General features: G+C 39.4%; 1 protein-coding gene across 2 annotated transcripts in view; it reads left to right on the top strand.

The window, feature by feature from the left end:
* The window catches only part of AFF1 (AF4/FMR2 family member 1), a 134,599-nt gene extending 127,852 nt beyond the window's left edge, over positions 1-6,747 (top strand). For both annotated transcript variants that reach the window (XM_030313477.1, XM_030313479.1), the window contains exons 19-20: positions 143-348; positions 1,369-6,747. In XM_030313477.1, the coding sequence (XP_030169337.1) occupies positions 143-348; positions 1,369-1,490 (328 nt within the window). In that variant the 3' untranslated portion in view covers positions 1,491-6,747. The remainder of the gene's footprint in view (positions 1-142; positions 349-1,368) is intronic.
* The last annotated feature ends 7,088 nt before the right edge of the window (positions 6,748-13,835 follow it).

Genomic DNA, 13,835 nt, shown 5'->3' with positions numbered 1-13,835 from the left:
GGGTGTCTCTGATCTGGTGGGAGCGATTGTCATTTTGGCTAATACACACGGAAACTTTGTAACTAGCACTGTGGTCCCAGAGACAAGAAATCCGTAATCTGTGGGTTTAGATGATTAACCAGTTCTCTTCTTCACCTTTCAGAAGTACAGGCACACCGTCCCCTCTTTCCCCAATGCCTTCTTCTGCCAGCTCCATGGGTTCCCAGTCAAGTGCTGGCAGCGTAGGGAGCAGTGGGATGCCTGTCACCATCCAAAACATGACATCTTCTTATGTCACCATCACTTCCCATGTCCTTGCCGCCTTTGACCTTTGGGAACAGGCTGAGGTCCTTACGAGGAAGAATAAAGGTAAATGGCTCTGCTGGTAATTCCTGGGGCAGGGGGCTTGGGAGGGAAGGATGTTGTTGGTTTGTATTTTATGTGCATTTTATCGAAGAAAAGGAAATGTGTAGGTATTTACTCTTTTCACATTTTGGCCATTCTGCTCCATCACCTAGTCACAGTTCTTTCTTGAGCTCTGGTGGCATGGAGCCAGATCTCTGTGGCTCGATCTTAGCAAAGTTAAGTTAGGAATGGTTTCGGCACCTTGTGCCTTCAGGAGTTCTGGCATTGTTACTTCAGCCTGAACTGAAACTCCAGCACAGGGACAAGGCAGGTGAAGAAGGAAAGCTCCTGGCCGTCTCCGGGCACAACAGATGGCGTGGTGTAACCTAAATACGGAGTTGCCTGCTTGTTTTCAGTGTGCGTTGAGAAAAATGGTTAGCGACAGCGGAAGAAATACGGCATAGTGAACATTCTTGAGACTCCTTTGAGAAGACAGCTCCTGGAGAAATGCAAGATTTAGGAGACGGTATAGGGTGTGCTGTTAGACGGACCGCTCCGTGGCAGTGCCAGTGACCACTAAGGAGATGCGTATATGTAAATGCCACATTAATGCCATTACATATTTTTTCCTGGCTGCAGGGAAGGAGGTGGCCAGCTGGCTGTAGCCACTTAATTTTCTCATAGCCTCTTAGAACTTTCTTTCCTAGCAAACAAATGATGCTTTTAACATGTTGGGATTGTTTTGTTTTGTTCTGATTCATGCATCTGCTGATCCAGTAGTGTAAATAGGGTATTCTCCAACACCAGCCACTGTGCCAGGCATTATGGATTCAACTCTAAAACCAACTCAGTTCTTAACCTTTCTGGTCTAGCAGAAGGGTGTGAACTAGCAGGCCGTTAGAGTAGATCGTGATTTTTTTTGCCATGATGAAGTACAGAATATTGCAGGGATACAGTTGCCGGAACTTTGACTCTTTATGTTTCCTGTATTATTTTTGTGTATGAAAATGTGTTTGCTTAGTTTTGGTTTTGCTTTGTTTGCAGAATTTTTTGCTCAGCTCAGCACAAGTGTGTGTGCCTTGGCCCTCAACAGCAGTTTGATGGATCTGGTGCACTATACAAGACAGGGTTTTCACCGGCTAAAACAAGCAACCAAAACACCTTAACGGAGGCCCAAGTTGATTTGATGGCTTGGGAACTTTTTTGCACATTGAAAGCCTCAAAAACAGTTCAGACGTTTGTCTCATCAGGACACCAAACCGAGAAGAGAAGCACCGTGAGATGGCCAGGACATTTGTCCACTTAAACTTTCAAGAACTTAAGTGATCATTGGTTGGACACGGTGGTTATGCAGGAGCAGAATGAGGAGGCTGGCCTCAGAGATGATCTTGCCTTTCCTAACTAAAGGACAGAAGTGCAATGTAGACTTAAGTGGGCGTATGAGTGGTCTAGAAACATTTCCATACTTTTTTTAACCAGCAGGATGCAAATTGCAAATGAAATGAGGAGAAGCAGTTTCAGCTCTGAGAGCAAGTTCATGTCATCTCAGTAGCCACCTTAGTCCATTCCCAGAAGGAAATTTTTTAAACAATGAATTTTGGTGTAGGGTTTTGTGGATGATTTTTTTTTTTCTTTTAAGTTTAGGGGGGAAATACTTGTTTTGTTTAGTAAATTCTAATGGTCATCTATAAAGCGTAAGTTGTGAAGGACTCCACTGTACCCCACTTTCTGCCCGTGAACAATCACTTTGATAATACCAAGTATTGTCATAATTTATAAAATTGAAGGCAACTCCCCCCCCCCCCCCCCCCCCCCGGTTCCCAACCCTCCTGTTGCCTGGAGTACACCGCGCGTTCACCCCAGCTCCAATTTCTCAGTCACTGCTGCAAGTCCGCCTACACCAGAGCTGCGGAGGGAGGGGCTACCGCACACCGGGAAGCCATCTTGAGATCGCATGCGCAATGGAGGACGCGGCGCTGCCATCCCCACCACCCCGCTTCCGTGAAAGGCAGTCACCATTGACTATATTATGAATTTTCTACCTTGGGGAAGAAGGGAACCAACGTTTATACCTGACCAGATGATGGCTAAAGTGCTTTTTAATGTTTATTTGAGTAGAGCTGGAATTTGAGGTGCTGATCTGTGGTCTACAGTTATGTGGTAACTCATGTTGTCTAACCAACTCAGAATTTTGTCAGCAAAGAAAAATGAAATCTACTTCTTAGAGAGGCTATATTTTTCTGCTACAAATTATTTTATATTTATAGCAAAAAGTAGACTTTCTGAGCCCTTGATTGTCTAGGGTAAATCAACTCCCTGAGAGGATGTGGGGATTTGGGTGGTTAATTAGACTTTAAAAAAAAAAAAAAAAAAAAAAAAAAAGTCACCACATGCCTTCACTCCAAAGTGTTCTCAGTCAACTAGATTTGATTGGATTAAAGAGGAGCTGTGGCCTTCCCATGTGTTGTTAGTGCCATGTTATAGACATTTAACCAAGTTCATTTGGAATGACCTAGAATGAAAGAACACGATCAAAATTCCCACATAACCATAAGCACAGATTTTTTTAATTAAAACTTTGAAGGTTATTGGAAGCATTATTTTGAGTGCAGTGTTTTTAAAAGCCAATTCTTTATATCTCTTTTAGAAGTAGAATTTGCACATGTACTAAAATTGAGGAGTGAGTGTTACCTCTGTAGTTGGTTCATTTTTCACTACCTTTATCCCATTCTGCCCCTCTACATTTTGTTTCCTACCAAGAATGTTTTGTCATTTTCGTATCATTAATGAGGAAGGGAGTAATGAACAGATTGAAGGTCCATATGAGGAATGTAAGTTTTGGTCTATCTTTAAAGGGATGTGTAGAGGGTGGGAGCCATGATTATTTTTCACATATGAACTGTTTGTGTGAAGCTGTTCCCTCAGTGTCTTATCCAACCTATTTTGTTACCAGTAGCTAGTTCAGAGGTTTGTTACCTCATGTTTAGGTTAAAGCCGGAGAATTACGGCAGTAGTAATACCTGAGCATAAGAATTTGATGTGTGATTTCGATGGACAGATTTCCTTTATCGATGTTCTAAAGCACGGCCATTTAACAAAACTTTTTGTTAAATGAACAGTAATTGCCTGGTGGGTTGTGGCATTGTGTCCATCTCATAAAATGTGGGAGACCAGACACCAGAATCAGCTTTATGTGATTATTTAATGCCTTTTTTCCCCTTATTCACTTGGCCTTCCCCCTCCCTTTTACCCCACCATTCCCCAATGCAAGTCACCTGTCAGTTTGGAAGTGTGTGTTTTTTAGGACAGGTTCTGATCTATGCAGATTGTGTTGGAGAGAGAGAGAGAGAGAGAGAGAGAGAGAGAGAGAGAGAGAGAAAGAGTGTGTGGGTGTGTGTGTGAGGGCATGTGTGGTCTTCCGGTGAAAGACAGTGCTCCTGTGACTGAAGACGTTTCTAAGTCGATTTCTCAGCCACTTGTAAAAAAAATAAATAAACCTGATTGCTTTTTCAGTGGCCTTATTCCTTGTGTGTAGCGTTGCCCCCACCCTGACCTTTATATTAAAAATTTATTTGTCCCTTGAAAAAACATTAATTTGCAGAGATCAATTTGTAGTATTTTGATCATGGAATATTTCCGATTCTTACTGCATTGTACCTAAAAGAGGATTCCCAATGGCTACTTTTAAAATAGAGTATATGAAAAATAGTGGCTGATGAATCCTTAATGTTCATAAGGTCTTTTTCCTGTTACAGTTGTATATAGAAGTCTAAAGAATTTTTAAAATCGCTGCACTTTTTCACTGCATGCTTAAATTCCCAAAGGCAGATTTTTTGTACTGAGGTAGATGGTTGAAAGGACTAGATTATAAAATGAGACAAATACAAAACATCTTAAGAAGTGAAAATCTTGCCTTTGGCACTACAGTGTGTGTGTGTGTGTGTGTGTGTGTGTGTGTGTGTGTGTGTGTGTACTAAGAAATGGAAGAACACTGTTTTACTTTTTAAAATGTTGAATGTTTCTGTCCTTTCTGGAGATAATTAAAATGTGAATCACTGAACTTGAGATTTTAGCCAGACTAGGGGCCCTGCTAAACAATGAAAAACACTTCACTGAAATTTACCAAATCACACTGGGTTAAGAATGTGAAAACACTCACCACATGCTGGCTGTGGTGAGGAAGTAGGGGTCCAGCAGGTATAGTATCAGGAAGAGAACTGCAATAGAATGGTTTATCTGATATACTCAGTACTGAATGAGACTGAATGAGTCTGATTTTTTAAGCCAAAAGGACCTTGATTTTATAGATCTGTTTTGACCAAAATATTTAGCCTTTTCCTGTAGACAAATTAGAACACATTTATATCCTTTAATTCCAGATCTCAGGCTGTTGAGAAGCTAACAATTGACCCCTTTCTGGCTGAAAACTTGCCTTAATTGGTACCTTAAATATTCATGTTAGAATTGGGAGCTTATTACTCTTGTTAGGTTTCCTGTCCAATAATTTTTAGAACTAAAAAGATTAACCATTATGTCCTCCAAAACGAACAGCTCTTATATCTGATAGATGAAAGGAGGTGTGTGTGTGTGTGTGTGTGTGTGTGTGTGTTGTATGTGTTACATAAACATTCACACACACAAGATTATGAGGCTGGTTGAATTGGATATATTTATTGTGCCTTTGTTGACCAAACATAATTTTGAAGTAATGGTAATTTGGGGATAATGCTGTATTTATTTTGATATGGCTTTAAGACCTGTTAATGTGGGTCTTAAATGTTAATGTGTACCTTTGCTCTTCTGCTTCATGAAGTGTGATGCATATTTGTACACCTTAAGGTAAATGAATCCAATAAGGCTTGATTCCGTACCTCTTACCACAGATTCTACTTTTTTCTTAAGGATTTGTTTTCCCAGACACTACACAAATCTTTGAAAAACTTTGCCACTTCATCTACTACACTCTTTACTATCAATTACCAACATTTAAATTTTGCAAGAATATTTGGGCTTCTTTTAGAAACAAATGCAGAGATTCACTCCCTGGAAAGTGAGTTCTGCATAGTGGCCATGGAGGAGGAGTGTCAGGATTATGGCGGTACTTACTCCTTTGTTCCCTTTCTGTGGTGGGTTGCCTCTTTTGATTGTTTTTGGTTCTATTGAGAATTAATGGATGTAAGGTTTTTTCCTGTGCCTTTTTTATCTTCTGTCATTTTGTTTGCTGGAGGTGGACTGGCAGAATAACATGTCGGGGGATTTTCCTTCAAACATTGCAAGTGGTATTTCTACCGTATAAACCTCCAGTATGCAATCCAGTTGTGTTGGTTTCTTGGTGACTAAGAACGATGACCACTGGCCATGTTCTTTAGTTTTTGTGATGAGTTGAGAAGCACCATCTACTTAAGGGAGCTGTGAATTTCCTGTCGTCCTAGGGAAATCACAATATGTTCCACTGTGCGCCAGATATCAACAGGTACTGTGATGGGCAGAAAAGTGCCTATATTTCTCTACCCACAAGGGCAGGAAGAAGACCTACAGCTCCCCGTGAGCCTAGATGGTACTATATTGGCCTGGAAGGACAAGGGAATAAGACCACTGGCAGCAAGGTGGCCATGCTGCCCTGGTGAGACCGGGCAGTGGCTGACCTAAGGAAGATAACTTGCTTTGCTTAAAAGTAGATGTTGAAGTGATGCTTAACACAGGCAGTATTAACTTCGCCTTTTGTTCAGGCCATCAACATGTATTGTTAAAATTACTGCACATCCCCCCTCAGATATCAAGTATACACTGTTCATGTTGGTGTGTGTGTGTGTTTATAGGCATGTGTCCCAAATCTTTTTGTTTTTTTTTTTTGTTTTTTTTGTTTTGTTTTGTTTTGTTTTCCTGAATGTGATCATGTTTTGGATGATACCTGAGCAGGGTTGCCTTTTTTTTTTTTTATTTATTACCATTATATATTATATTATATTATATATTTGTTGCTTTCTTATAACTTTAGAGGAAGTCAAATCTTGGTATTAAAATTGTTTAAAAAAGAATAAAATTGTCCAGTTGATAAATGATCACTGGTCTAAAATATGAATTTTTCTTTAGTTATTGTGGAATAATGTGCCAGCTGTCTAGTCCATACAGTGATTTTGTATGTAGGATAGGGAAGCAGTGATGCTCTCAATGGGAAGATGTGCAACACAAGGGGACTCCATGTATTTTATCTACTTCAGCAATGGAACTGCAACTTGGGGCTTTTGTGAATAAAATTTAGCTGCCTTGTATAGTCCTTTGAAAGAGACATGTGATCTGTGAAAATTATAGTTTTCTTTTTTTAGAAGAAAAATTTGCAAAAGATCTTTCCAAAGATACTGTGCCACAGATCTTTTGTTTGTTCTCTGTAATGAGGATTAATTGCTGTTTAAAAAAAAAAAACAAAAACATGTAATTGACTTGTTAATCTTCAAATTGTTTCCTTTTCACAAGAGGATCGAGCTGTAAAAAAAAAAAAATTAATAAAAATTTAGAGAAATTGTTGGGGTTGAATTCATGCTTTCCTTTTGCTTGAATAAACGAATTCCTAAAATTGCCATATATAATTACCATTATATAGCCAAGGCGAGCCTCACATGGTGGAATAACATGCCGTTGTTCACAGTATATATTTATTGTTAAAATGGGAACAGAAGTGGGGGCAGAGGGTGCTCATCCTTCCCTTTGGTTTATTTTCAAGAACTTCAGTCACACACAAATTAGCCTGATACCACCACTGTGGCATCTTTTCTTTCTGACCTCAACTGCCCGGTGCAATGGTGACCATAATTTGCCTATTTTTAACTTGTTGCATGGACAGATTTGTATAATGTTAGTATTAAAAGGAATCTAAAGGCATATGGTCTGTCCTCCCTTTGTTACTCTGAAGGAGCTAATGTTTTACACCAGTGGTTTTAGAAAATCAGCAAGAACCCAGATACTGAAATCTGACTTGGTGAATTTGAATTCTGGCCCCTGAGTTTGCTATGTGTCCTTGGGCAAGTTGTTTAACCTCTGTGGGGTTTTTTCATTTATAAACTTTGTTGATTTGGTATGTACCTAGTAAGATGGTGAGGATTGTACAAGAGGATATGGAGAGTGTTTAGCATAATGCCTGGCATGAACACTCTTAAATTGGTGGCTCCTTTAATTTATTCCTTCCCCTTGCTGCACCACACTGCCCACAGCTACCCTCCAGCCTCAGACCTCACTACCCACCTCTTTTTCATTTTTTGTTCCTTAGGTTAGGTTGACCTCTACTTATATTGGTCCTAATGAATAGATACCCACCCTCGGCAAGCTTGTGGTAAAGTTGACAAGCAGCAAGAACTGGTAAGCATGCAATGGCAAGTGTGGGAAAAGGGAGTGTTTCATTAAGAGAAGGGAGGGATCTCTAGGGAAGAGCTCTCATTTGAACGAAGCCTGGAAAAATGGGTCATAAAATCTCTGGTTTTCATCTTTTTCACAAATGCTATCCGTGTCCTATCTTGTCCATTATAGATTATCAGTAGTGGTTGTCCGTTGCATGGTTGTACCAGTTTATTTAACCAACCTTGTTAGACATGGAGATTATTTCTAAGTAGGGGATATTATAAAGAATGCTTCCACAACCATCCCTGAAGCAAACTGTTTGGACAGATTCACTTTTTAGGGCTGAAATCTAATTCAGCATAAATATACACATGCACACATATACTAAGGATTAATTGTACTATATTATCCTTAGTATATGTGTGCATGTATATATTTATGCTGAATTAGATTTCAGCCCTAAAAAGTTGAGCATGCATTTCCCAGGACATTTTCCAATGCCAGTAACATGTTACCAACTAAGAAAACTTTTTCACAAACATCTGAAGTTCAGTTCATGTTAAAATTTCAGCATTTGTCCCTGAAAGGCCTTAGGGCTTATTTTTCAAACCAGGATTCAGTCAAGTTTCATGAGTAACATTTATTATATTAAAAACATTTGTGTGTTTCCACCAAGTGTCCTTTAATTCATTCCTCTAACTTCTGTATTTCCTGGAAACTGGATTCAGTCTTAGAGTCTTGATTATATTTGAAAAGACCCTACAGAGTATGTGGTATACTTCACATGGTGTTACATCAGGAGACACCTAAAATCTCCAGTGATGCTAACTTTGAGTGAGTGGTTAAGATATGACCACCAGAACGCTGTTGTAAATACAGGCTTTTCCCTGTTTCAACATCTTCCAACATCCAGTTATTTTAGCATGCATTGATAATCCATTGCCTTTCCGATTCTAGATACCATGTTTAGAAAATGCAAAGGGAGGAGCGCCTGGGTGGCTCAGTCAGTTAAGCGTTCAACTTTGGCTCAGGTCATGATCTCGCGGTTCATGGGTTTGAGCCCCACATCGGGCTCTGTGCTGATAGCTCGGAGCCTGGAGCCTGCTTCAGATTCTGTGTATCCCTCTCTCTCTGGCCCTTCCCAACTTGTGCTCTCTCTTCTTTTCTCTCAAAAAATAAACATTAAAAAAAAAAATGCAAAGGGAAAAGTTACCTAATTTGATAGATGGGAAATGGTATCTTCTGATGTTTTCATTCAGATATTATTCCTGTGGTACATGGTTTTTTTCCCCATCACGTACCAAGTGGCCATTTGCAGTGCATGGGTTATGTGACCAGTACCCCAAATCCAGTTCAAGTGTCCAATTCAGTAGATGTGGGGAAGGTTTTCACCGAAATCATGTAATGAGTTCACCATTAGGAAGGGTTTTGTTAACAAAGAGGATGCTGAGCAGAAAAAGGAATAGATGACTTCCCTTCAAGCTATTAATCTTTTTCCTTTTGACTTATGTATTTACGATATTAACCTCTCCTTATGTTATAAAGGTTTCCTCTCCAAATTATCTTTTGCTTTTCAGTATTTATTAGGGCCCTTTTAAGCAGAGCCTGTTTAGTTTTAAGTAGGCCAACTTCTGCCAATGTCTTTGCAGTTTCTGCTTCTGGTGTCTTGAGGTATGTGTGGGCTGCTTCCCAGACCCTGAGAGGCTTTGTATTATTTAAAACCAGCAACAACTCTGAGGTAAGTAGTAATTTCCCTCGGTGGCCTTGTTAGTATTTGTATTAGCAAGTATTTAGGCACTTGTGGAGCCTGAATTATTTATATAGATATTTGTTCACGATTTACCAGAGTTGTTGGAAATGTAAATTGTCACAATCCAGGCTACTTTTACTTAGGACATCTAGGTGTTTAGAACCCTCCAGTCCATTCCAAACAACTTTGAAGCCCAGCGGTGTTTACCATAATATAATCAGAATTTTATCTGCTGTCATTTTGGCTGTGCTTAGATAAATGTACCCGTCTAGTCTGTTTTGTCTTAGAACAGGACTCTTTCGGTGTTTGCGGTTTCCCTGTAGACCACACTCCGCTGAAAGCGAGACTGTAGTGAGACATCAAGGCTCTGATAATAAAGACCTGTGCCCTTCTGACTGCAGGGTAGACCTTGAATGCTTTCTAAACAGACAATTCTATTTTAGCTTCAAAAGACCATGTGCTTGCTCTGGATAAGTGCTGTAAATCACCCTTCTCTGTTGCTGCAGCCCAGTCCTAACATCTTATTTACCTTATTTCATGTGTAGGTGGCAGAAACAATTATGGGTTTGTATCTCTCTACTGCTAAGTATTCCTATAAATTATCATCTAAGCAACAATACACACAAACAGGCGCATGCACACACATTTTTCTATAGGTACATACATGATTAGATGTGAAAAATGAGTTGTACTGAACTGCATGGGCCTTAGAAAAATGTCTTCAGTTAACTATTCAATTCCCTGCTTTTCTATCTTTGTCTTACAGTCTCTGAAGAAACTCTTCCTGCTGGTAGGACTTAGCACGCAGGATTGTAGTTGAGGACTTTACAAGCATCTTAAGGGAGTGATATGCTAGAGTGGCTTTGCAGAGCTTCCCAATCATGTAAATTATTTTGGATTTTTTTTTAAATCCTGTTTTCAACTGATCTATAGATAGGCCATTAAAAGAAATCAAATGAGGGGTTCCTGGGTGGCACAGTGGGTTAAGTGCCTGACTTAGTGCCAGCTCACGTCATGATCTTGCAATTTGCGAGTTTGAGCCCTGTGTTGGGCTCTGCACTGACAACTCAGAACCTGGAGCCTTGCTTCAGCTTCTGTGTCTCCCTTTCTCTCTGCCCCTACCTCCCTCTCCCTCCCTTTCTCTCTCTCACTCAAAAATAAATAAACCTAAAAAAAAAAAAAATCAAATGATGGGGCACCTGGGTGGCTCAGTCAGGAGTCCAGCTTTGGCTCAGGTCATGATCTCATGGTTCATAGGTTCGAGCCCCACGTCAGGTTTTGTGCGGACAGCTCAGAGCCTGGAGCGTGCTTCAGATTCTCTCTCTCTTTCTGCCCCTCCCCTGTTCATGTTCTGTCTCTCTCCCTCAAAATAACATAAAAAAAAATTTTTTTTTAATCAAATGACATAAAAGCATGTAGAGCAAAAATTACAAGAGCAAGGGCAGCTAGGTGACTCAGTCGGTTAAGCATCCAACTCTTGATTTTGGCTCAGGTCATGATCTCACAGTTCGTGAGATGGAGCCCTTCATTGGTCTCCGTGGGCTGTCTGCTGACAGCGTGGAACCTGTTTGTGATTCTCTTTGCCCCTCCCCTACTCGCACTTGCTCTTTTTCTCTCAAAATAAATAAACATTTAACAATCAACAAAAAAGTCACAAGGGCAAACATACTTCATCCATTTCCCTCCAGAGCTAATAGCCATTACTTTTGGTGCATCTCATTCCAGAACTCATTGTGTACTTATACGTTGTTTTTAAACGTAAGTTTGGAGTATATTTTGATTCTTTTGATTTTATGTCAGTGTTTTTATGGTAATCCTATTTTGGATGCAATATATTGTGTAATAAGGATATATCTCCCTTTATGTAAACATTCTCACATTATGCATACAAGCCTCCCCTGGGCCTCTGCCCGTTATTCTGTTACAAACAGCTATACTGAGGAATCTTTCTTTTCTTTCTTTTTTTTTTTTTTTTTTTTAGGAATCTTGATAAACACATCATTGTGCATTCTTTTAAGTATTTTTACAGGATAAATTTTTGTAAGAGGGATGTCTCAGTCAAAAGAGAAGTCAAATTAAAAATTTTTGATGTTACCAAACCTACTTCTCCCAAAAAGCTCTTCTAGCAACTGTGGATGGGTATGCATTCTTTCCTTTTTTTTTTTTTTTCTTTCATTATGATATGTGTATTCTTTAATCCTCGCCTCCCCACTTACTCTCTGGTAACCATTAGTTTGTTCTCTATAGTTAAGAGTCTGTTTCTTGGTTTATCTCTCTACCACCACCCACCACCACCTGTTTTGGGCTTCTTTCTTAAATTCCACATATGAGTGACATATGGTATTTGTCTTTTCTGACTGACATTTCATTTAGCATTATATTCTAGCTCTATCCGTGTTGCCAATGGCTAGATTTCATGCTTTTCTATGGCTGAATCATATTCTGTTGTGTATACAACACATCTTTATACATTCATCTTTATACATTCATCAGTAGGCACTTGGGCTGCTTCCACAGTTTGGCTATTTTTAAGTTTTGTTTGTGTGTGTGTGCGTGTGTGCGCGCGTGTGTGTTTTGTTTTTTGGTTTTTGGGTTTTTTTTTTTGGAGACAGCACATGTATGCACACATGCATGAGTGGGGATGGAGAGGGAGAGAGAATCTTAAGCAAACTCCACGCTCAGCACAGAGCCCTATGCTTGGCTCGATCCCACGACCCTGGAATCATGACCTGAGCCGAAATTAAGAGTCAGACATTCAACAGACTGAGCCACCCAGGTGCCCCTATAGTTTGGCTGTTGTAAATAATGCTGCTATAAATGTAGGAGTGCATGTATCCTTTTGAATTAGTGTTTTTGTATTTTCAGGGTAAATGACCAGTAGTGTGATTACTGGATCATAGGGTAGTTCTATTTTTAATTTTCTTGAGGAACCTCCATACTGTTTTCCAGAATGGTTGCACCAGTTTGCATTTCCACCAAGAGTGCAGGAGGGTTCCTTTTTGTCCACATCCTTGCCAACACTTGTGGTTTTTGATTTTAGCCATTCTGAGTGGTGTGAGGTGATATCTCATTGTGGTTTTGATTTGCATTTCCCTGATGATGAGTGATGTTGAGCTACTTTTCATGTGTCTGTTGGCCATCTGAATGTCCGTGGAGAAGTGTCTGATCATGTCTTCTGCCCATTTTTAAATTGGGTTGTTTTTGAGGTATTGTATCAGTTCTTTAATGTTTTGGATACTAACCTTTTATCAGCCATGTCATTTGCAAATATCTCCCATTGAATAGGTTGTCTTTTAGTTTTGTTGTTTCCTTTGCAGAAACTTTTAATGTAGTCAATGGTTTGTTTTTATTTCCTTGACCTTAGACCTATCTAGAAAAAATGTTGCTACAGCTGACATCAGAGAAAATATTGCCTATGCTCTCTTCAAGGATTTTTATGATTTCAGGTCTCATATATTTAGCTCTTTAATCCATTTTTTGTTTGGTGAAAGAAAGTGGTCCAGTTTCATTCTTCTGCATATTGCTGTTCAGTTTTCCCAACACCATTTGTTGAAGAGACTTTTTCCCATTGTATATTCATTCCTCCTTTATTGAAGATTAATTTACCATATAATTGTGGGTTCATTTCTGTGTTTTCTCTTCTATAACGTTGATCTTTGTGTGTGTGTTTATGCTAGTACCATACTGTTTTAATTACTACCGCTCTGTAATATAACTTGAAATCTGGAATTGTGATACCTCCAGTTTTTACTTTTTCAAGATTTCCTGGGCTATTCAGCATCTTATTATTCCATACAAATTTTAGGATTGTTTGTTCTACTTCTGTGAAAAAGTGCTGCTGGTGTTTTGATAGGGATTGCATTAAACCCATAGATTGCTTTGAATGGTATAGACGTTTGAACAACTTTTGTTCTTCCAACCCATGAGCATGGAATGTGTTTCCATTTCTTTGTGTCCTCTTCAGTTTCTTTCATGAGTTTTCAGAGTAGAGGTCTTTCACCTCCTTGGTTAAGTTTATTCCTAGGTATTTTATTCTTTTTGGTGCAATTGTAAATGGGACTGTTTTCTTAATACTCCATTGCTTGCACCTCAGAAAACATCATCTGTGAGCTGCTTACAATTCCCATTTCTTTTTTTCCAACCCTGAAGGAGACAATGATCAACCCCTAAGTAAGTGAAACTGCATACATCATTGATACACAGGATTTGAAGCTCCATTAATCTTTAAAACATATTCCTTGTCCAAGCAGATGAGATTTATCCTGGATAAAATGGAAGCTATGAAATATGGGCACAGTTTTGAGGATCTACGGAATGAATTTCACCATAGGTTTCTCTATGGCCTACAGAGATCAAATCTAAAATCTGTTACAGGTCAGTCCCCAGCCTCACTTGATTATTGTCCTAATAACCTGATAATTTGCTTATT

This window comes from Lynx canadensis, chromosome B1 (assembly GCF_007474595.2).
Source record: "Lynx canadensis isolate LIC74 chromosome B1, mLynCan4.pri.v2, whole genome shotgun sequence".
Lineage (NCBI taxonomy): Eukaryota > Metazoa > Chordata > Mammalia > Carnivora > Felidae > Lynx > Lynx canadensis.
This window is presented reverse-complemented; position numbering and strand designations above follow the sequence as displayed.